This window comes from Kogia breviceps, chromosome 12 (genome assembly GCF_026419965.1).
Source record: "Kogia breviceps isolate mKogBre1 chromosome 12, mKogBre1 haplotype 1, whole genome shotgun sequence".
Taxonomy (NCBI): domain Eukaryota; kingdom Metazoa; phylum Chordata; class Mammalia; order Artiodactyla; family Physeteridae; genus Kogia; species Kogia breviceps.
The window spans coordinates 512,788-534,106 of record NC_081321.1 but is presented as its reverse complement, the minus strand read 5'-3'; the positions used below and the strand labels follow the sequence as shown (position 1 = coordinate 534,106).

At 50.1% G+C, this 21,319-nt stretch overlaps 1 protein-coding gene across 1 annotated transcript; it reads right to left on the bottom strand.

Annotated features, from left to right (window-relative positions):
• Positions 1-4,134: 4,134 nt before the first annotated feature.
• On the bottom strand, positions 4,135-20,046 carry ATP6V1E1 (ATPase H+ transporting V1 subunit E1). Its single transcript, XM_059081420.2, has 9 exons — positions 19,809-20,046; positions 16,135-16,200; positions 14,262-14,371; positions 13,795-13,861; positions 9,823-9,912; positions 9,184-9,252; positions 7,689-7,783; positions 5,568-5,655; positions 4,135-4,694 (listed from the first exon to the last, which is right to left on the bottom strand). The coding sequence occupies exons 1-9, from the start codon at positions 19,839-19,841 to the stop codon at positions 4,632-4,634; spliced, it is 681 nt and encodes a 226-aa protein (XP_058937403.1). The 5' UTR covers positions 19,842-20,046; the 3' UTR covers positions 4,135-4,631.
• Between the last annotated feature and the right edge of the window lie 1,273 nt (positions 20,047-21,319).

Sequence of the window (21,319 nt, the reverse complement as noted above, 5' to 3'; positions counted from 1 at the left end):
ACATGCTGAGCTGGAATTTAGCCAGATTTCCAGGCTGGATCAGACCAGCCTGAAGCAAACAGAACTGCAGAAACAGTGAAGTCCAGACACTGGAAGCCCCCCGCTGTGGTTTTTTTTTGTGTGTGGTACGCGGGCCTCTCACTGTTGCGGCCTCTCCCGTTGCGGAGCACAGGCTCCGGACGCGCAGGCTCAGCGGCCACGGCTCACGGGCCCAGCCGCTCCGCGGCACGTGGGATCCTCCCGGACCGGGGCACGAACCCGCGTCCCCTGCATCGGCAGGCGGACCCTCAACCACTGCGCCACCAAGGAAACCCCCCCGCTGTGTTTTGTTCTGCAAAGGGTAAGGTTCTGTCACGTTTCGTTTTTTAACCTGGACGAGAAGTCTTAGTACTCCTCCAACACTCAAAAAGAAGTAAAATTCGGGATATGGATGGATGGGTAAATTATGTACATCTAAGGCAGACAGTGGGGAAAATAATGTTCACTGACTGACCACCTTCTTAAAGCTACTCGTCTGAGACCTGTGCCTAGATTTCTATCCTATGAAATATGGTAAAAGGGGCAGCAAGTACCTTCTTAGTATGCATTGTTGCTCTGCTGGATACCAATCAAAACTGAGGCAAGAAATAGCTTCCTTTTAGGGCTTACAATCTAGGCCAAGTGTCTCAAACACTGAGAATTTAAAAAATGAATATTCACACAACTTCAGTGCATCGAATGCTGTGGTCATTAATGAGACTCATCCACATTCAAGACGCTTGCATCAATAACCAATTTTCAGGGGAAAACCTCGGTTCTGTTTATTAGATGCTTAACTCATCAGATCATGTGCTCTGAATCACTCTCCACTAAAACGGGTTGACATCTAAAGAATCTAATTCCATAAAATGGGACATGTCCCCCTAGTCTTGGAATTCCAGAGAAAGGAGGCACCCCTTAAGTCTGAAGGGCAGTGTTTGAACAAAGATAATATGCTGGTTTACAAATTACACAGAAGATATACGGGGATTCCTGTGTCCCAAAGTACAAGTCGCGTGAAACTATGAAGATAAGTTTAGAGATGGTTGAGGAATGGAAGAAAGATCAAAATCACAGTTTTAACAGGAGGATAAGGAATTGGCGGAGGAGGGGGTCCTACCAGTTTCCTATAAAGAAAGCCGGGCAGGCAGTGGCCGTGCCCTTGGGAAACAGCCTAAGCAGTGGGGGCATCCTATTAGATAATACAGACCCGAGAGAGAGCTCCCTGGAGCCAAGAACTGATGTCCTCACGTTAGGACAACCCTCAGCTCTAGGAAGCACGGGGCCCGAGGGGCTGCCTTCCCTCCCCGCAGCCCGCCGCCAGCCCTGCCCCGCGGGGCCCCCTTTCCCGCGGCAGGCGCCCGGCCGCGGCCCTTATCGCCAGGGAGCTGCTCCGCACCCAGGGCCTGGTGGGGCTCTACCGGGGGCTGGGAGCCGCCCTTCTCGGGTGAGGCCTCTTCCCGAGCTGGACGCAGAAGGGCCCCAGGGAACAGGGAGAGGAACCCAAGGCCAGAGGGATGGCTCCCCGAGGGGCCTCTGTGCTCTTCTAGAATATTCAAACCCAGGACGGGAGAACCGGGCAGGGCTGCAGGGTCGGGCCTGGGAGACTAGTCTAGGCCCTTCTGCGGGGACCAGGCCCACACGAGCGTCCAGTGCTCTGGGGCCCGGCAAGGCCTGCCTGCAAAGGCCTGCAGATCGCTCCCCAGTCGGCGAGCGGGGAGAACCCAATGCCGTGGCTGGTTAGGGGCACCCAGGCGGGGGGCCGGCGTTCTCCCATCACGGCGCCCGGCCCAGCCTGCCGCCCCACAGCCCAGTCCCGCTGAGTGCGTGTCTGGCTCCTCGGGTGCCGGCAGGCGGGTGGGGAAGCCAAGTCCTTTCCCCTCCGCCGTCTCCACCCACACTGTCACTGCCACCGGGGAGCGATGGTGACCGGGCTCCTCCCCGCCCCGCTACAAGGCCTGAGCGGCTGGGAGCTCGGCGCGGCCGCCCCTCCTCCGCGGGGACACCCCCTTCTCCGGCATCTCCTTCCCCCGGGGGTCAGGGAGCCCACGGGGAAGGCCTCCTTCGCGCACTCCTTCACGTCTGGCTGTGTCGCAGGCCCGGTGACGCCTCTGGAAGCCGAGCACGTTGCAGGTGGAGCAGCACGACTTGCTCTCCAGGGGAGGCGTGTGTAGACTCGTCTGTAGGACGAACATTCTGCACTTTCAGGATGCAGGAGATGAAACAGCCCCAGCGTGAAAACCACGTAGGGTCACGACCCACGGCCCCTGCCGAAACTCTCATCTCTGACGAACCCTTCACCTTAGGGCTTCCTGTCCCCAGGAGGGTTTGGGCACCAGCTGTCAGTGACCGCTGGCCCTCTACGACTTGAGGCTAATGGCGGGAGGAGAGGCTTCCCCGTCTCAGGGCTGCCCCTGCTCATGCTCCGAGAGCCGGGCTCTCGTGCAGTGGGTCCCCTGGGGCTCGAGCCCTTCATTTTGTAAGGGAGGCCCGGCAACGGGAAGGTCCCCATTACAGAGCCCACAAGGGCAGAACGGGCCTCGGTTCAGCTGAGTCTGCCGGCTCGCACAGGGAAACCGGCACTTCGTGGCGACGGAAGGACGCCCAAAGCAAGGTGTTCACTCACGGTAACTTCCGCTCAGTTTAGCTTTTAATCCATTATTCATTTATTTATTTTCAGCTGCATTGGCTCTTCATTGCGGTGCGCGGGCTTCTCATCGCGGTGGCTTCTCTTGCTGCGGAGCACGGGCTCCAGGCACACAGGCTCGGTAGTGGTGGCTTGCACACTCTAGGGCGCAGGCTCAGTAGTTGTGGCGCACGGCCTTAGTTGCTCCGCGGAGTGTGGGATCTTCCCGGACCAGGGCTTGAGCCTGTGTCCCCGGCATCGGCAGGCAGATTCTTAACCACTGCGCCACCAGGGAAGTCCTCAACTTTGTTTTGAAAACTCGAATCCAAACCCTCGAGAAAGGCCGGGGTGAGGACGGCTACAGCGGCCTCATCAGCTGTGCCACGTGAGGGCTGTGTCCCTTTGGAGACCATGGCTCCCTCTGCACTGGGTCCGCCCACCCGCTCGCTGGCTGGGGTGTGGGGGGAGGGAGGCCTAGAGCCCTGCCCGTCGGGTCAGCTCTTGGGGCTCCCCTCCCCCCAGGAAACTGTGGAGCCAGGAGGGCCCTGGTCATAGCCCTGCTGTTCGGGTCACCCAGTCGATGCTCTTCAGCGTCTACTTCTCAGAGTCGGCAAGCGCCTCAAGGGTTTCGAGTAGGCTTCGCGGCAGCCCCGGCCCTCCTAGCCCCGTCCTCTACCTCACGGGCCCCTCCACCTCCCTTGGTGACCAAAGCCCTCACTGCTCTGGGGGTCCAGCCCGGGGACCCTCGGGAGTCCCGATCCCCTGAACAGACAGCACAGATGGGATCATCTCGGCGTTTCACGTCTGTCTATCTCACACGCAACACCGTCAATCAGCTGGAGGCTTCAGTCTCGTTAACTCTGAGTTAAATAACCTAATTTGTCTCAGCGCTGATATGGGCAAAGGCAGGACTTTATTTTAGCTCAAGGGGACCACGGCAGCCCTCCAAGGCGGCACCCGATGCCCATGCTCGGCCAGGAGATGGGTGGCCTGGACAGTGCGTCCTCCCAGCTTCGTCCCCTCAGGACCGAGCTACCCTCGGGACGACCCGCGTTGCTCACGAGGGTGGAGAACAGACGCTGTATCTTCAGGTCACGTCGTTTTTTCAGTCTCGATGCAATGAACACACAGCAGCTCCTGTCCCCCAAGACCGCAGTTTCTTCTTTCCTGATGCTGCCAAAGCTAATATAACTGTTCCCTTATTCCAGCTGCCAGGCCCTCCAGGGACGGCTGGCCCTGAAGACCTGTGTGCGGACAGTCTTAAGGGGCTGGGAGGGCGCCTCTAGATGAGGCTTTGGTGGAAAGGAGCGGATGCGCCCGAGGGACCCAGAGAGGGTTCGTGGTTTCAGCTGCTGAGGGCCGTCAACCCGCAAATGCTCCAGGGCTTTGGAAAATGCTTCCTCTTTCCAGATCCCTCAGTGAGAACTTCACCCTCTCAAACCACAACCTGCAGCGAGCGCCTTGTGTAATAAATCAGTGACGTCCACACATACGCGTTATGTTTTAATAAATAAAGCACAGCCACGGCTTAGATCTTAAATCGCATTGACAGACGTTTCTAGGCCCAAAGAGGTAACAGTGAAGCTGTTGCTGCTGCTGGAAGAAATGAGGCCCCACATGCACTTGAAGCCCAAAGAGCAGAGACCTGACCCCAGAGCCCACCACCCCACCCGCCGAGGCCGGACCCCAGGAGAGCAGGAGGCCCGGGGACACTCGTGCACCCACCACCTGGCCCCCCGCCTCCGCGCTGCGGAACAGCGGGAAGCTGTGTTACTTGGAGACAAGCTAGAGGAAGGTTTCCTGATGCTACTGAGACTCTCGCCCGTCGGTCCCCACCAGCCGGGGCGCTAGCGACAGCAGGGCTTCCACCGACAGAGGCAGCACAGGACAGGAGGACAGCAAAGAGGAAGCTACGCAGGCCGTCTTGTCTCTTCGACTGTCAGAAACGTCCACGTCACGCAGTGGGCGGACGCCACCTCCCTCAGGCTTAGTCCAAAAACTTCCTGTTGGCATTTGCCCCAAACAAGGCTCCGCGCACTTCGGGCATCATCTGTGAAGAAAGAAGCTCCTGCGTGAGGCGGCCCCGCCCCCCGCGCCTCGGCCCCGCCCCGAAGCCCGACCAGGAGACGCAGCGGTCGCAAATGTGGGCTTAGGGCCACCGCTTGAGGTGAAAGAGAAAACATGACGGGCGCCATGACCGTCTAAGGCTTCCGTCCCACTGTGATACGGGGAGAAGAGGGGACCTTCTGGGGCACCTACACTCGTTCTTGCGACAGCTGCTGAGCGCGCGCGGGGTGCCGGGTGGAAAGCTGACGGGGCAGGCCTGCGCTGAGGCGCGCCGCAGCAACGGGAGAAGCCCGAGGACTCACCCGCGGGCCGCAGCCACCAGCCGCGCGCGGGCCGCGCACCTGGCCTCGTTCTAGTTAACGCAGCCACACGTGGCTGGCGGGCCGCACGGCTGAGGTTTCAGTTGCCAGAAGAGGACTGTCAGGGTCGGGGCAGCAGAGCACAGCCCCGGAAGAGGCCCCGCCCTCGGGACAACTCAGGCTTCCTGCAAACCCGGAAACCCCCGAAGAGCCTGGCGCCCTGTGACAATTCCTTCAAGAGCAGCTGCTCGACTTTCCAGCGTTCCTGCCGGGGTTTGGGGTCCTGCGGCTTTGGGTCAGCATCTCCACGTGCCGTAAAACAGATGCATTAAAATCCTAGACACACGAAGCCCTCGTTCTGACCCCAAGGCCACCCTCACGTTAACAACACCCTCTCAGCAAATGGCGCGAAATGCCTGAATCCCCGTTCAAGAAAATGTCAAAAAACGTAGAAAGAACCACAAATTCCAAATACCGGCCAACTGACATGTTCTCCGCAGCACCTCCTCAAGGTGACGACAGGCCAAGTAAGCGGCGAGCAGTGCCCCCACACTCACCTGCTGGGCTATGAGGTCCAGCCGGCTTTCGAGGGTATTGGAGACCTTGATTTTGCGATCCCCGTTGTAGATCTCAACCCCGCCGGCTCTGCAAAGAACACCGGAAAGACGCACGTTTATAGATTTGAGAGCAACAGGCACACGTTGTACCATCACCTCGGAGAAGAGCTGTCTTGGTGTGTGGATGGTCTCAGTGCTCTTAGGGGCAAAATGAGTCTGAAACGAATTCAGAAGCTTCTGAAGATTGAAGGTAAAGAGGCTGGTAATAACTGGCATTACCAAGTGACTATATGCCAATCTGATTTTACAGCATTCTGACCACCAGCCCTGCCCGACTGGACAAAAAGGGGGGAGACTGCGTCCCAGTTTGCAGATCAGCACATACAGTCCTCGTCTGAATGCTCCTTAAAGGCCCAACGCTGCATGTACCAGGGGTGCCGACAGGCAACCCTTCTCAGTGCCTGTGTCTCAGATAAAAGGCTCCGTCCCGGCAGGTGCCAAACTCAGTCCTCAGTGGTGTAAGGCCCATAGGTCACATCCTGCTACAGGGAGCCTCAGGGTATGAAATTCTTCTGCTACATTACAGTTCTATTTTTTACAAAATATTTCTTGAAATAAGCAGGCTCTGAGGCAAAGGCTGGGAAAAATTTTGCAAATTTCCTCTAGAAAATTTCAAAGGGCTCTGACGTGAATATTATTTCCTTACTCCATCCTTCTCCCCCATTTCCTCTTTGTTTCTCTGAACAGGCCCTGTCCCCACGTGGGCAGCAGGGGAAGGGGTGTGTCTGCTGTGCGCCAGGCGCTCCTGAACACCGAGTCCAGGTCCTTCCGCGTTTCCTATTCCCCAGGGAACTGGAGTCTTGGTCTCCTCACCATTTATAAACCAGGAAACAGGCTTAAGGGACCGATTTACTGAATAAAGCTCCACTCTAAATCTGCACAGTCCTTCACCTGCAATTCTAATCTCAAAAGGCTCTGAAAACAGAACCATCGAATTCGAGTGGCTGCAGAGCCTGCACTGGCTCCAGTCACCTGTGTCCCTGCGTAACCAGTTACGCTGGTGTCCCTGCGTAACTACCCCTCGGGTGTGAGCGCTCCTGCTTTTCCATTCAGCCACATCTGTGTGTTTAATTCCGGGGGAGGTGCCGTAACACGTAGGGCGAGTACGGGATTGCTCCTCTAAGCACCCAAACTCAAAGCACCAGGCACAGCGGTCCCGACTGGAACTGCCGAGTCCCGCGTGGTCTCCACACGCCGACTGCCCGTCAGCAGAGTCGCTGTGGATCCTGAGCCCTGATGTCAGGGCTGCACGGATGTGACCCCACTTCAGCTCCCAAGGGCTCAGCGAGGCAGGCGCTGTTGTCCCCGGTCAGAGATGAGGAAGACTAAGTTAACCAGCCCAACGCTCCCTGGCCAACACCTGGCGGAGCGGAGCAGCAGGCCTCGATCTGACAGCGTCGCTCCGTAGCGCCCAAGCTCCCACGGGCCCTCAGCCTGAAAGCACCGCCACACACGCACCCTATCCCCGATCCTCGCCGGATGAAGCACGCGGGACTGATCTACAGATGATGGGATTTGGGCTCGAGGTCCCGCAGCGGGCGAGCAACAGGCCAATCGGGACTCAGAACTGGGTCTTGCAATCCCAAAGTCCTGTGTCCCGAGGCCTCCGCAATGCTGGCCCCCGGGGCGGACCAGCGGGCAGGCGCACGGGGAAAATGCCCTGGGTTCTCCCCGGCCAGGAGCTCCTACAGCCCCTCCCAACCACGCCGAGTCTCCCCGCACTCAGCAGAAGCACCGCCGGTGCTCGCGTTCCACGCCAAGGGATCTGCCAGCCAGACACGGCTACCTCCTTGTCAGAGGGAGTCATCACCTTTCTCAGCACCGAGGACACAGGCGGACCCGGCTTCAAGCTCTGGGTACAGGATCCGTGCTGCGTCTCGGCAAGCTGAGCCATCAGAAGCTGCTTAGCAAGGGGGAGACCAACAGGCGCCAGCAGGAGGCACGCGTGGAGTGGCCACACCACCATCCTGCCCGGGGCGCCGAGGACACGTGCAAGGCCGCGCGGACGGCCGTTCGCGCAGCCAGAGCACCTCGGGTGTTAAAAGCAGAAACGTTCCTTACATTTCCTCAGGCAGGCAGGCCTCCTGATCAATCTGGACATCAGCGTCTCTTCTGGTGGCGATTTTGTACACGGGGATCGCTTTCTGCACCGCAGCCTGGAAACCACAAACAACAGAGAGGTTTTATCAGCAACTATGGGGCAGGTATCCATAAAACCAACAGTCTGTATGAACAAAGATATTCCTACTTATTTTTCAAGTGAAAGAACAGACGTGTTGCTGGTGGGAATGTAAAACGGTACAGCCGCTGTGGCAGATGGTATCGTAGTCCCTCGAAAATTAAACACAGAATCACCACAGGATCCAGCAAGTCTACCTCCGGATATTTATCCAAGAGAAGTAAAAGCACAGACCCAACAGATATTGTACACCCATGTTCTCAACAGCATTGCTCACAATACTCCAAAGGCAGAAACATCCCAGGTGTCTATTAACACATAAACGAATAAATAAAATGTGGTCTTTAGATATAATTCAGCCTTAAAGAAAGAAATCCTGACACGCGCTACAACATGAATGAACCCTGAAGACATTGCTAACAAGTGAAATAAGCCCGTCACAAAAGCAGATACTGTCTGAGCCCCAGTGTATGTGTCAATCTGTTCAACTAGTAATCGTGTCAGAAAAAGACTAAAGTTCCTTCAAGAAAACGTTCTCACGTGTCTCCTGGAGCCTACAGTGCTGTCCCAAGATGGGACTCTCCACGCCACGCTCAGTGCAGCGCAGCGTGAGAAACCCTCTTCCATCTGTCCTACACCTCCACTTTCCCCAGCTCACTGCTTTTTATTTTATTTTTTTATTATTTTTTTTTCTTGTGGTACGCGGGCCTCTCCCTGTTGTGGCCTCTCCCGTTGCGGAGCACAGGCTCCGGACACACAGGCTCAGCGGCCACGGCTCACGGGCCCGGCCGCTCCGCGGCACGTGGGATCCTCCCAGCCGGGGCACGAACCCGTGTCCCCTGCATCGGCAGGCGGACCCTCGACCACTGCGCCGCCGGGGAAGCCTCACTGCTTTTTAAAACTGCGGTAAAATGCACATGACATTTACCATCGTGATCGGTTTTAAGTTCTGTGGCTTTAAGTACGTTCATCGTTGTGCAACTGTCCCCACCATCCCTCTCCAGAACGTTCCACCTTCTCAAGCTGAAACTCTGTCCCCATTAAACACCATCGCCCCCTGCCCCTCCCCCTGCCTCCGTCTCTTTTATTTAGATGGTACTGCCCAGCCTCTGCTCCGATCCAGTAGGTACTGTTTTTATTGAATTTTCAGAAGATTATGGTATTACAAGGTCTCCAGAAAGGGAGGAGGGTACTAACTCAGATGACAACTTGATTTGTTTAAGAAAATAAATAAGAGGCTCAGGTACACTTAAGTTAGTACCTACAACATGTTAAGACTCTTCTAATCCCCATGGTTGAGCTGTCATTTATTAGAGCATGCATTTCATCCCTAACATTTTGATCTTTAAAAAGAAAAAGGATTTCTTCAAGCTCTACCTTCACCAGAGGGAAATCCTGTTTCCTGCAACGAATGATCATTCGGGGCTCCAACAACTGGTACAAACCCTATTAAAGCACAATCAGATACAATTAGTAAAAACTGCAAAAAACGATAAAATCAAACAACGGCAAACAAAATGTCTTCATAACTCTTGCATCTAGTTTGGGAAAGCAGTCCTCTTGTTCAAGTTCCCCCAAAGACGGCCTGCATAGTCTGAGAACATGGCAAGATCGTATCACAAACCAGATAAATACACCCCATGCTCTGGCAATGGGCACGAAATTCATACAGGAGTCTTACATCCACGAGGCTGGGGACAAATACTGTACTTAACAGCTGAACAGCCAACAAGGAAAGTTTACACAGCCTGTGGTCTGAACCTCGACATCTAAAGCAAGCATTTTAGGGGTAAAATCAAATTAGGAAAGTTTACAGCTGGAGGTTACAAAGGACAAGTAAGACAACATCAGTCTCGTCCACCGGCCAGACACCACCATCCTCCCACACATCTTCCGACCAGACAAGGAAAACAGCTAAAATGAGAACACAGGAGAAACAGCTGGCTTCCACCCCGTTTTGTCGACTCTGCAGGGACGCGGCTCCCTCTCAGTGGTGCGTCCGACCTACAAACCCACCTGGAGGACCAGTCCATCCAGCAGCACTTGGTACCTGGTCGTATCTTTTACCACTTTGCTGAGCCTCTGTTTGGCTTCATTTAGTAGGTCCTACAAAGAGTGGAAAAAGAAAAAGTTATCTACACACCTGGGTAGCCAGCTCGGACCCCACATGGTACAAGCTGGCCCAGCTTGTACAAGTCCAGTCACTTCTCACTTTATGGCTGTGTTTTCAGCCCACGCGCGTTCTCTGAGGTGTACGGCAAAGCAGGTGCCGCCCTAAGGACACTGGTACAAGGGAGCCAGAGCACCACCACGGCGGCTCCCAGGGACTCGCACTCGGGCAGGAGAGCCCCGAGGATCGGCCACGACCGGCCAGCACAGAAAGAGCGACGTGACACTGACGTGGGAAGCAAGCCAGTGAGGCAGCTGGGCACGATGGTCCCATGTTTTATTAGAAAAAGCAGCCTCTGCACGGAGAACAAAGCGTCATCAACGTTCACCCGTGGGAGGCTGGACTCTCAATGATTTCAGTACTCTTTATGTCAGTTTGTATTTTCTCACGGTCTATAATAAACGCTGGCTTCTAGAACTAAAACAGAGATTGAAAGGGACTCCAGAGACAGATCTCACACGGTAGAGGAGGGCACGCCGGCAGCTACTCATTACGTGGTAAGCACGTGCAGGCTTACTGGTACAAGAGGACTGAGGCCCTTTAAGGGCAGAGATAGCGCCTCAGTCCCGCTGCTGGCCACCCGGCACCGCTGAGAACATTTCGTCCTAGTAAATCTTCCACATACATGTCTCCTTTACTGAATATGATCTCTGGAATGATTTGGGGGATGTAAAGAAGAGGGAGAACATCCATGCTCACCCGGACGCCAATCATGGAGGGAAGGAAGTGGCCCTGCATTTGGTTCTGAGGGTCACCCTTGGACCCACACCCAGCCCGGAACCACTGCCGAGCACGTGAAGCCTTTAGAATCTAGGGCGCTACGGCACAAAGATTTGAAGCATTTATGACATAAGACACCTGGATGAAAGAAACCTCCGCCCCTCCTTACCGAGAGAGCCCTCAAGCATTCTCTCTGTGCTGGAACTGACTGTCCTCACTGGTCAAGCCGGTGGGGGTGGACAGGAAGAGGACGGAGACAGGTTTGCTCTAAAACAATGAGCATCGAGTCAAGCTGTAAAGAGTGATGCCAGCCATTTGTAAAAATAACCCACTGAAAAACCTGGAAATGGACAAATGAGGAGTCTTAACGGCACCCAGAACTCCAATCAAGGGAGTAGGAACTTGGAATAAACTGAACTCTAGCTAAGAAAGCTGAAACCTAATCGACATAAACTGTATTGTCCCTTATCTAAATCACTCTTGTCCACTTAAAAGACATGCCCCACAGGTCAGGAAGGTAACTTAAGTAATACCCCCGTGACACTCTGATTCTGAACTCAAGTTTCTGGCTGTAGTCTGACTCCCCACGGGGAGGGGGTATAGGTTACTGCTGCTCACGTGTCTCAGCCTACAGATCAGTATTTTGAGAGTCTGGGAGGACGTTATCTGTCCACCTGAACCTGACTGCCTCTAGGATCCTGAAAATATTCGATTCTGCTCCTGGAAAGCAAGAAACTAAAACCCGGTTATGACAACAGCAAAATCACCTCTCCTTGCTTGTGCCCTGTGTGAAGAGTCAGGGGGCCTCCCGCAGAGACATTTCTGTTTTGTCTCCAAACGCAGCACCAGAAATCTCTACTTCAGGACCAACAACTCACAGTTTCTAAAGGTCGGTCTGTTCTTTATCTCCCTTAAACGACAACGACAACACCTTAACACAGTGTGAGGTTTAGGGAGTGACGTTAAAGAGCTGTTACTTACCCCAGGCCTGTCCTGTGTGAGGCACTGCACGGTCACTTTTCCTATGTGGACCAACTTAATTCTAGAGAAGCTTCGCATATATGCTTTCCCCATTTTTATAAGAAGAGGAAGGTTCAAAAGGGTTAAAAAATTCGCCCACCGGGACTTCCCTGGTGGTCCAGTGATAAAGAATCAGCCTTCCAATGCAGGGGACGCGGGTTCGAACCCTGGTCTGGGAACTGAGATCCCACATGCTGCAGGGCAACTAAGCCCACACTCTCTAGAGCCCATGCGCCACAACTAGAGCGCCCACACGCCACAACTAGAGAGCCCACGTGCTGCAACAAAGATCCGATGCAGCCAAATAAATAAATAAAAATTAGGAAGAAAAAAATTCGCCCACCGAACAGCAGATAGTGGTGAAACAGAAACACACCTCACAGGGATTCCAAAGCATGGGCTCTTACACCTGGAAAGCCTCAGGGCAGGCAGGGGAAAAGGGTAAACAGCAGAGAAAAGTAACTAAAGGACTATGCGACCATGCACTTTTGGTAGCAGAACAGCTTGCCTGTTTGCTTTTCATTTTTATCCTGGTTCTGTATTTTCTTCCTTCCATCTTTTGTCAACATCCTTTTCTAGCCAACTGCTTGACAAATCCCCTTCCTTTCATAGCTTCTTATTCTATGGATAAAGCTGGAAAAGAGCCAAATCCACAGAAACATGCACGTGTAGCCCTGTCCCCCATCATCTCACAGCCCGTTTCCTCACCCTCCGTGCCGCTTCATTACTGGGGTTCACTAAACCGCAAGTAACATGACGGCAAGATGTTAGGCTGCAAAGGACTAAGGAAACGAGTGCTTTAGAACAACTGAAATTATAGAAATGTTTATGTTAACAAAATTCTCATCATACATTAGCAAAACAAAAGCTCGGGCTGTGCTCTGAAACCGAGTTGCACGCTACAGAATAACTGGCTTTGCCATCTACCGAAACACGGACAGTTCAACAAAACGAGAAAAAGTAAAAGAAAAACAAGAAAACCCCGACAGTTCACACGCCCGCTGCCTTCAGCCCCTCCCCGCACGCTCGCCTGCCCCGCTCTCACCACCAGGCTTTGTCTCTACCAACCCAAAGGTGCTGCTCTAGTATTTTCAATTTTATAGCTTTTCCATATAGTTCCTATTCACCAACATTTACTCCTAATTGCTTACTGTTGGCATGTGGTAAAACTGTCCAGTTCTGTATATTCTCTTTGTAGCCAGTCACCTTTTTGAACAAATTACTAGTTCTTAGTTTTTCAGACGTTGTGTTTTTTTAGTATACAATCGTATCTTCAAAAAAAAACCATTTCTTCCTTCCCAATATTTATATAACTTGTCTCTCCATTTTGTAAGAAATCTAGGGCCTCCACAATAACAATGAGTAACGGTGGAAACGGAGGCCTCCGCTTGGTTTCTAAATTTTTTTTTCTTTTTTCGGCCGCAGCACGCAGCTTGCAGGATCTCAGTTCCCCGACCAGGGATCGAACCTGTGCCCCCTGCAGTGGAAGCGCAGAGTCCTAACCACTGGACCGCCAGGGAATTCCCTGGTTTCTGAATTAATTCAAATTCCTTCAGGCCGTCTCACCTAAGTGGTATGTTTCTGCCCTCTCCTTTGGGTGACAATACTCCCCAAATGGTTTTCTGTCTAACCTCTTCTCTGTTAAATTTAGTCTACGTACTCATATCATGAACACTATTTGTGATATTCCTAACAAAATAAAATGAAACCTTCAACAGCTTTCTACCGAAAGCAAGCAAAGCTCTTCACTTGCACTCATGGCCCCATAGTAACTCCATCCTACCTTTCTAGCCTTATTCGTCCCCATCGCCCTCAGATACTGTACGGTCCCCCCATCACGTGCTCTACACCCAGGAGCTACATGCTCTGTTAGAGCAGCAGGTCCCTGAAGACTGGACACACATCTTATCCATTTCTGTATTTATTACAATACCTAGTGTAATGATGTGCTGACCAAATGTTTTCTCTCTAAAAATCATTCATCACCTCCTTAATCTAACATTAACAAGTGAATTCTCTATAACAGACAAATGAATCAACGTTTTATAATTCTATAACTAAAGGAGCTAATTACTCACTGTGATAAGGTCATCTCTCGCTCTGAGGACTTTGAGCCTCGCTTGATTCATCAAATTAGACATCTGACTGCAAAAAGCACGGAAAAGTAGTATCATTACAGCATAAAAAACAACCACCGTAGAGAAAGAAAGGTACAACCTCCTATGTAGGTTGTACAAACACTTCTCTTTGTACAGATCCCAAAGAGAACTCTCTGAAATACAGGTAGTGGTTTTTATACACTTATTTTCAAAGATAAGGAAATATTTATTGAATGCTTATGAAGTGGCAAGACGTTATCAGTTATTTCAACTATATCTTTCAATAATCCTGTGAGCCTTCCGTTTTCCCAAATGAGGAAAGAGAAGTTACACAACTTGACCAAGGTTAGTTAATCAGTGAGTGGTCCAGTTAAGACCAGAGCCTGTACTGCCTGGCTCCAAAGAACCTGCGTTACCCTCTCGTCCCAGTGATTTTCAAAGCTCACATTTTCTTCTGCTGCTCAATCTGCTTTTCTTTCTTCTCGTAGTATTCCATAATCTTCAGTCTCTGCGTCTGCACAAGGCGGCCTTTCTCAATGTTGAACTCTTCTTCTGCCTACCAAGGAATTTATTACTAATTCATTATACAGACTTTGACAGTTTTATTTTAAGCAGCTGACGACCAGGGTAGTTGCTGATATTCACCTTCTTCTATATCTAGTATCCACCAACAAAGTTTCTATGAATATAATCAGAAGATTCTGTGTATGAAAAAAATTATGTATTTTAAATTTGATCCATCCGTTTAATAGAGGGCTAATGAAAAGGACACAGAATTTGGAGTCAGAAGATCTGAGTTACTGTCTAAAAAATCTGGTCAAGTGATCTCAGTCTAAGTGTCCTCCCTTATAAAATAAGAAAATAAAAACAGTATTCTTTCCTTTGTAGGTCAAAATCTAACAGTCCTTTTAAAATTATAAACTACATAAATTTGAGTTATTAGTTTTATTAGGGTTAACCACTGAGCAGTCACGTTTTACAAAGGGCATCTTAGTATATCAGCCGTCTGTGATTTGCAGGCAGTAAGAAATTATGACTTTGGAAGCTAGCTAAAGTTATTGATTGATTCAGATGTTTAATGCCTGGCATAGATACTGGAACTTTCATATTCTAAAATAAATACCTAACAGCTTATTTCTATACCTATCACAGGAGATAAGTACAGATGATGGTGTTACACGAGATAAGACTACTTTAAATAGGAATGCATTTACCAACTGAAATCGAAGTTCTGTATTTGTCCCAGAGAGAAATAAGGAAACTAGCCATACGAGAAACTGCAGTGCTCCTACGGCCACCAAAACAATATGAAACAAGCAACAAGGATATATTGTACAGCACAGAGAAATACAGCCATTATTTTGTAATAACTTTAAATGGAGTATAATCTATAAAAATATTGAATCACTATGCTTACACGTGAAATTAATAGAATATTGTTAACCTACTATACTTCAATAAAATATATATATATATTAAACAATACCCTCTCAACTGATTTATTTCAGTGACAGGCAAAATAAGTCTTTTCTTCCTTAGATGATAAACTACTCAAATGGTTCAAAGGTTCAGTTTTGGCCCTAGGATACCAGGCACACACAATTTTAAGGCTTTACTGATAAGTAACAAATGTAACCACTGTAGAATAAAGTAAAAGGACATTGAAAATAAAGTATTAGATGATATATTCTGACCTACTATGATACCTAGAGAAAAGAACAATTTTATATACCGTACAGAGAAACACTGTGCAACTCGAAATATCTGTAAAATTTCTAGATGCTGACAGCCGCTTTCGTGATGGACAGGGGCTTTCACTTTATGCCCTACATATGCCAAACTGTGTATTTACCTTTTTTGCAGCAAGCACAAATAAAAAAGCAACATCACAATGAAAAAAATACTACATCCTCCCCTGACCAGCTATCAATTAGCCACAGTTGCTCAATGTCTGAGTTTGGATTCCATGAGACAATTAATCCATCCCTTACTTGTCTACTCCCTACCATAAAATTTCAGGACACTTATTGACAAACAGAATTTTGGGACTTCCCTGGCCGTCCAGTGGTTAGGATTCCGCGCTTCCACTGCAGGGGGAGAGGCTCGATCCCCGGCCGGGGAACTAAGATCCCACGTGCCATGTGGCACAGGCAAAAAAAATTAAAGAACGTTTAGAAAGGAAAATTTATTTTTAACGTTAAAGAGATTCTTATTGGTCCTATGCAATGCTCTGTTAAACAATTTTACTAAGTACTAATTAGCAAAGCAAGACAGTACGAAACTTTGATAACTTCTTAAACCTAGGAAGTGGAATCTCACCTTTGCATCTATTTCTTCTGCTTTCTCATTGGCTTCTTGTTCAATAAAAGCCATCATGTGCTTAATCTATAAGGAGAAGGAAAAGGTTACTTTATTTTTGAATATGACAAGAAAAAATATCTATCTTTTCTGATTCTTTCAACAATCACTTATGGAATGCCTTTCTGTTCTCAGGTAACTTACAATCTGGAATTTACTCCAGCAAATGGACCAGATGCAATATTCAACAACACAGGTAAATAGGCCATTATCCCACTTTCAAGGAACTCGGAGTCTATGGGGAGGAAGGACTGAATACACGTCCTCCTCTACTTCCGACCTCCTTCTCTCGTAAGATGACAGCTGATCTCGTTGCCCTTATCTTACCGTATCTGCAGTGTCTCTCGGTACACTGACCACCACCCTTCTTGAGCACATGTACCCCAATGTTCACTGCAGCACTGTTTACAATAGCCAGGATGCGGAAACAACCTAAATGTCCATCGACAGATGAAAGGATAAAGAAGATGTGGTGCATATGTACAATGGAATAAAAAGGAACAAGATTGGGTCATCTGTAGAGACATGGATGGACCTAGAGTCTGTCATACAGAGTGAAGTAAGTCAGAAAGAGTAAAACAAATATCGTGTATTAACGTGTATGTGTGGAATCTAGAAAAACGGTACACATGAACCTATTTGCAGGGCAGGAATAGAAACGGAGACGTAGAGAATGGACATGTGAACAAAGTGGGGGAAGGGGTGTGGGATGAACTGGGAGATTAGGTTTGACATAAATACACCACCACGTGTAAAAGAGACAGCTAGTGGGAACCTGCTGTATAGCGCAGGGAGCTCAGCTCGGTGCTCTGTGGGGACCTAGATGGGTGGGATGGTGGGGGGGAGGTCCAAGGGGGAGGGGATATGTGTATACATAGAGCTGATTCACTTCGTCGTGCAGCAGAAACTAACACAACATTGTAAGGCAACTATACTCCAAAAAAAAAAAAAAGGAAAAGGTTAAAAAGGTAAACTTCACATAATGTGTTTTACACAATTTAAAAAAGTGAGTTAAGGATATAACCTAGGGACTTCCCTGGTGGCGCGGTGGTTAAGAATCTGCCTGCCAATGCAGGGGACACAGCTTCAAGCCCATGATCCCATGTACCGCGGAGCAACTAAGCCCGTGCACCACAACTACTGAGCCTGCGCTGTAGAGCCCGCAAGCCACAACTACTGAGCCCTCGCACCACAACTACTGAAACCTGTGCGCCTAGAGCCCGTGCTCCGCAACAAAAGAAGCCACGGCAATGAGAAGCGCCCGCACTGCAACGAAGATCCAATGCAGCCAAAAATAAATAAATTTTTTTTTTTAAAAAAGGGAAAATAAAGAGCAGGTGCTTTAACAACAACAACAAAAAAAGAATACAACCTCATGGCATCAAAGTCTTGAGGGAAACACACGATGCGGTTTTAGAAGAGGGAAGACTTCTTTTTTGTCAAAATTCTTAGGAGCTCCCTACCAGTGAGGAGCCAAAATAGTGATGACAATCAGAGCCCGTTTTATAGGTCATCCAATACTTATAAAATCTCAAGCCTTGAAAAATTGGGGTACCTAACCCAAATCTACACTGTTAAGAAAAACCACGGTGAACTTGCTGAATGGATCAACCTCCACACATCTGTGCCTGTGAGTGAGTTTCTGTTTGTGGTGAGGAATGGAATCGTCACAAGTTCAGATCAAACTCACTGCACTATCTGGAACTTTAAAAGTAGTTTAAAGACAGTAATCAACTCAGGTGCTTATAAATGCTACAAGACACTGGCCTCTAGAGGTGAACCCTGATTCAAACCTGCATTATCTGCCTCTATCTCTCATGCTGGACGCTCTGCTACCAGATCTGACGAGATCAGCACAGCCTAGAGCAAAACACACTCATTTTAACCCAGGTCAGAGAAGCCCGTTTACAGTCAACAAGAACATATTCTGCCTTTCGGAGTTCCAACAAGAGAAAGCCAACCCCTTCAGGACATTTAACTCCACCCTTAAGGCAGAAAAATCTGCCCTTAAAATATACTTTTCTTCTTCCTGCTAAAGCTACTGGGTTCAACACTTCTGGAGTCAAGATTCTTTTGAAAATTTGATGAAATAAATGACCATACTCAGACAAAAAAAAGCAACATACACAAATACTTTAATACAGTGGGGAAGAAATCAGGAAACCCAGGATTTCTTCTCTTTTTCTTTTTACAGTTAAGTATTGTATTTTATTTCCAGCACTCAAGTTCATCCTTGAGTTAAAAAAACTTAGTAGATTGTAGGGGGCTCTTTTTAAATACATTTACCCACTTGTGATGGAAAAACCAACAGGAACGAGCCCTCCATTTCCGATGTATGTACACAATGTGTCTCCTATAGGAGACTGTTCGGCTTAGCACTCTTGGCAGCTCCAGTGCAATCTCACAGAGTGTCCTGGGGTTTCACTGACCCACACCTAATGGTGCCTGAAAAACATCTATGCTTCCCCCTTGTCTCAGAATCCATGAAAGTCTGCAGATTCTCCCAGCTCTAAAAGCAGTGATGTTTACCGAAATCAGCACTTTGCTTTACTGAAGCAGACATCTGACACCAAAGAGAGTAACAAGATATGACTTAACCCAAAGTGCATGGGGACTAAAGACAGTTTCACCGTTCGGCTTTGCAATGTAGTTTCCAGAATTCAACTGTGATGAAAAGCCGGAAATAACTATATTAAGATTTTACTAACTCCTAAAGAGCAGGAAGTTGAAGGAAACGCAGATTTCTAGGCGTCTACTCGGCGCTCGGTACCCAGGCCTGGTCACTGCTGGGAATACGGGGAGCACACAGGCACCGCCCTGACGGGGACCGCGCGCAGAGCGGAGGAGTACAGACGACACACGCCCCCGTTCTTACCCTTTTACAGAAAGGAGACGTGGTTCTGGCCTAGTTTCACTGCTTTACCTTTGCCATATATTCTTCCTGGGGAAGCCCTCGTTTTCAATACATCACAAGGCGGAAAACGAAGAAGAAGAGGAGGACGAGAGCTGGTTCTAGGGGTGTGACTGCTGGACTATGTGGAGGGCACCGCGTCCTTTTCCCTGCAGTAAAACTCAGACGCAGCGCTGATTAATGTTCAAAACCCGCGCTGTCCTGTAAGCATGAGGTAAGATTTCCTACAGTGCCCCAAAGACGCTATTTTTGTTACCCTCCGTGATCAGCCTAAGATCCCCTGAAAGGAAGAACCACCACGCTTCTGAGAACATATCACCTAACGAATAAAGTGCAGAAGCGTTTTAAAGGAACTGGAAACATCCAAGGAAAAAACGCCGTACTGTTCATCTAAGAAGGCTCACAAGGCAGTGAGAGAGCGTTAGTCAGGGTTTTCCGAGAACTTCAGCCGGAAAGAGACAAGTTCTCTAAACAGCGGCCTCAGTGCCCTTCCCCGAAGTCCGGGCCTGGGCTGTCAACGCCCGACGCCCGCGAACTTCGAAACGCCGAGCAACGCCGCGACCCCGGGCCGGCCGCTCGCCCGCAAGCCCGACGCGGCCCCGATCCGCACAACCCCGAGGCGGGGTCCCGGGGACTGGGAGGTCTGGCCAACGAGGCCGCCGCGGAGCTCCCCCAGGCCCGGGGAGGCACCCGTCCGCCTCTCGGGGCCCAGCCCAGCGCTCACCTGCTTCTGCACGTCGGCATCGCTGAGGGCCATGGTGCAAGCGACGGGAGGCAGCGGGTGACCGGCCGCAGCTCAGGACCGACGCGGGCGGCGGGTGAACGGGAGACGAAAGCCAGACGCGCTTCCGGCCTCTTCTGTTTTGTGGGCACGGCTTCCGGTTCCTACGCAGGTCGCCGGGCAGCCCAGCCAGTGGGGAGAGAGCGGCCCAGAAGTCCCGCCCCGCCTCGCCTCCTGTCTCTCACTAGTGACTTCTCGTGACCGCCCCCCCTCGGTCTTTTCTCTAGCAGCCCGCTCCGCGGCGGGAGGGAAGGCATGCCCTCCTGCCCCTGATGTTGACTGAGCCTTGTAGCCCTTGCGTTTTTTAAAACTTTATTTCTGCCAACCAGAATTTGTTTTACTTTCCTGGCCCTAATGGAAGCAAATGCGTCAATATTTTACTTATTAACAGGTTTTATTTTTAGAGAAGCTTTACATTTACGGAGAATAGAGCTCAGGTTCCCATATTGTTAGCCTTCTCCCTTTCTGGGGTACATTTGTTGTATTTCATTAACCGAGGCTAATGTGTTGACAAAAGCCCACAGTTTAACCAATTTCCTTAGTTTCCCTCTGTTGCGGAAATTTGGCCTCTGTACACCAGTGCCGGATTATATCTTGGAGACGGAGTTTTGGGTGAAGTAGAAAACAATAGTTTTATTGCTTTGCCAGGCACAGGGAGGGGGCCACAGCAGGCTAATGCCCTCAAAACTGTGTGTCCCACCTGGAGGGAGTGGTGAGGAGTCTTACAGTGTTTCAGGAACAGGGCTTGATTAGCTCGTGGAGCTTCTTCTGATTGGCTGGTGGTGAGGTAATCGTGAATCAGCATCATCACCCTACTAGTTTCAACCGGTCTGAGGCCTGTGTGCTGTGGGCAGCAAGCAGCTAACCTCTCCCACCTGGTGGGGGCTTCAGTGTCTGCAGAACAGCTGCAAGGACCTGGCTCAGAACATTAACTGTATAGCCCTTGAGGGAGAACTAAAGGTCCTTGACTGTGTAATGACTAAAGTATTATTATTTTGGCTTGCTTGACTGTTTGCCTTTTTGCATTTTCCCACTTGTCTGACTAAATGTATTCCTTGACTGAAGTTTTTCTGCAGAAAAAGCGCAGGCAGAAGACACGGGTGAGGGTCTATTCTGGGAAGGCCTCACAGGGTCTTGCTCGGTTACACCCCTGATGCTCTTTTCCTGTTACAGGACCCCATCCCGGATACCACCTTTTATTTAGTTGACCTGTCTCGTAAGTTCTTCTTGGGGGTGACAGTTGCTCAAACTTCCTTCTTTGTTGACCTTGACAGTTTGAGGGATACTGTTAGGTATATTATAGATGCACCTCTGGGGATCTTTACATAATTGGTCAGGGGTTGTGGGTTTGGGGGAGGAAGAGCACAAAGTGCCATTTTCATCATATCACATCAACGGTTCATGCTGTCAGCCTGATTTTGACCGTTGGTGTTGACCTTGATCACTTGGCTGAA

Excerpts from the sequence above, each read along its gene's own strand:
- ATP6V1E1 (XM_059081420.2), bottom strand. The coding sequence starts at position 19,841 with ATGGCCCTCAGCGATGCCGACGTGCAGAAGCAG. Across the intron at positions 13,862-14,261 it reads ATTGAGCAGCAGAAGAAAAT|TCAGATGTCTAATTTGATGA; the intron begins GTGAGCTTTGAA and ends TGCTTTTTGCAG. Across the intron at positions 4,695-5,567 it reads TGGACCTCATAGCCCAGCAG|ATGATGCCCGAAGTGCGCGG; the intron begins GTGAGTGTGGGG and ends CTTTCTTCACAG.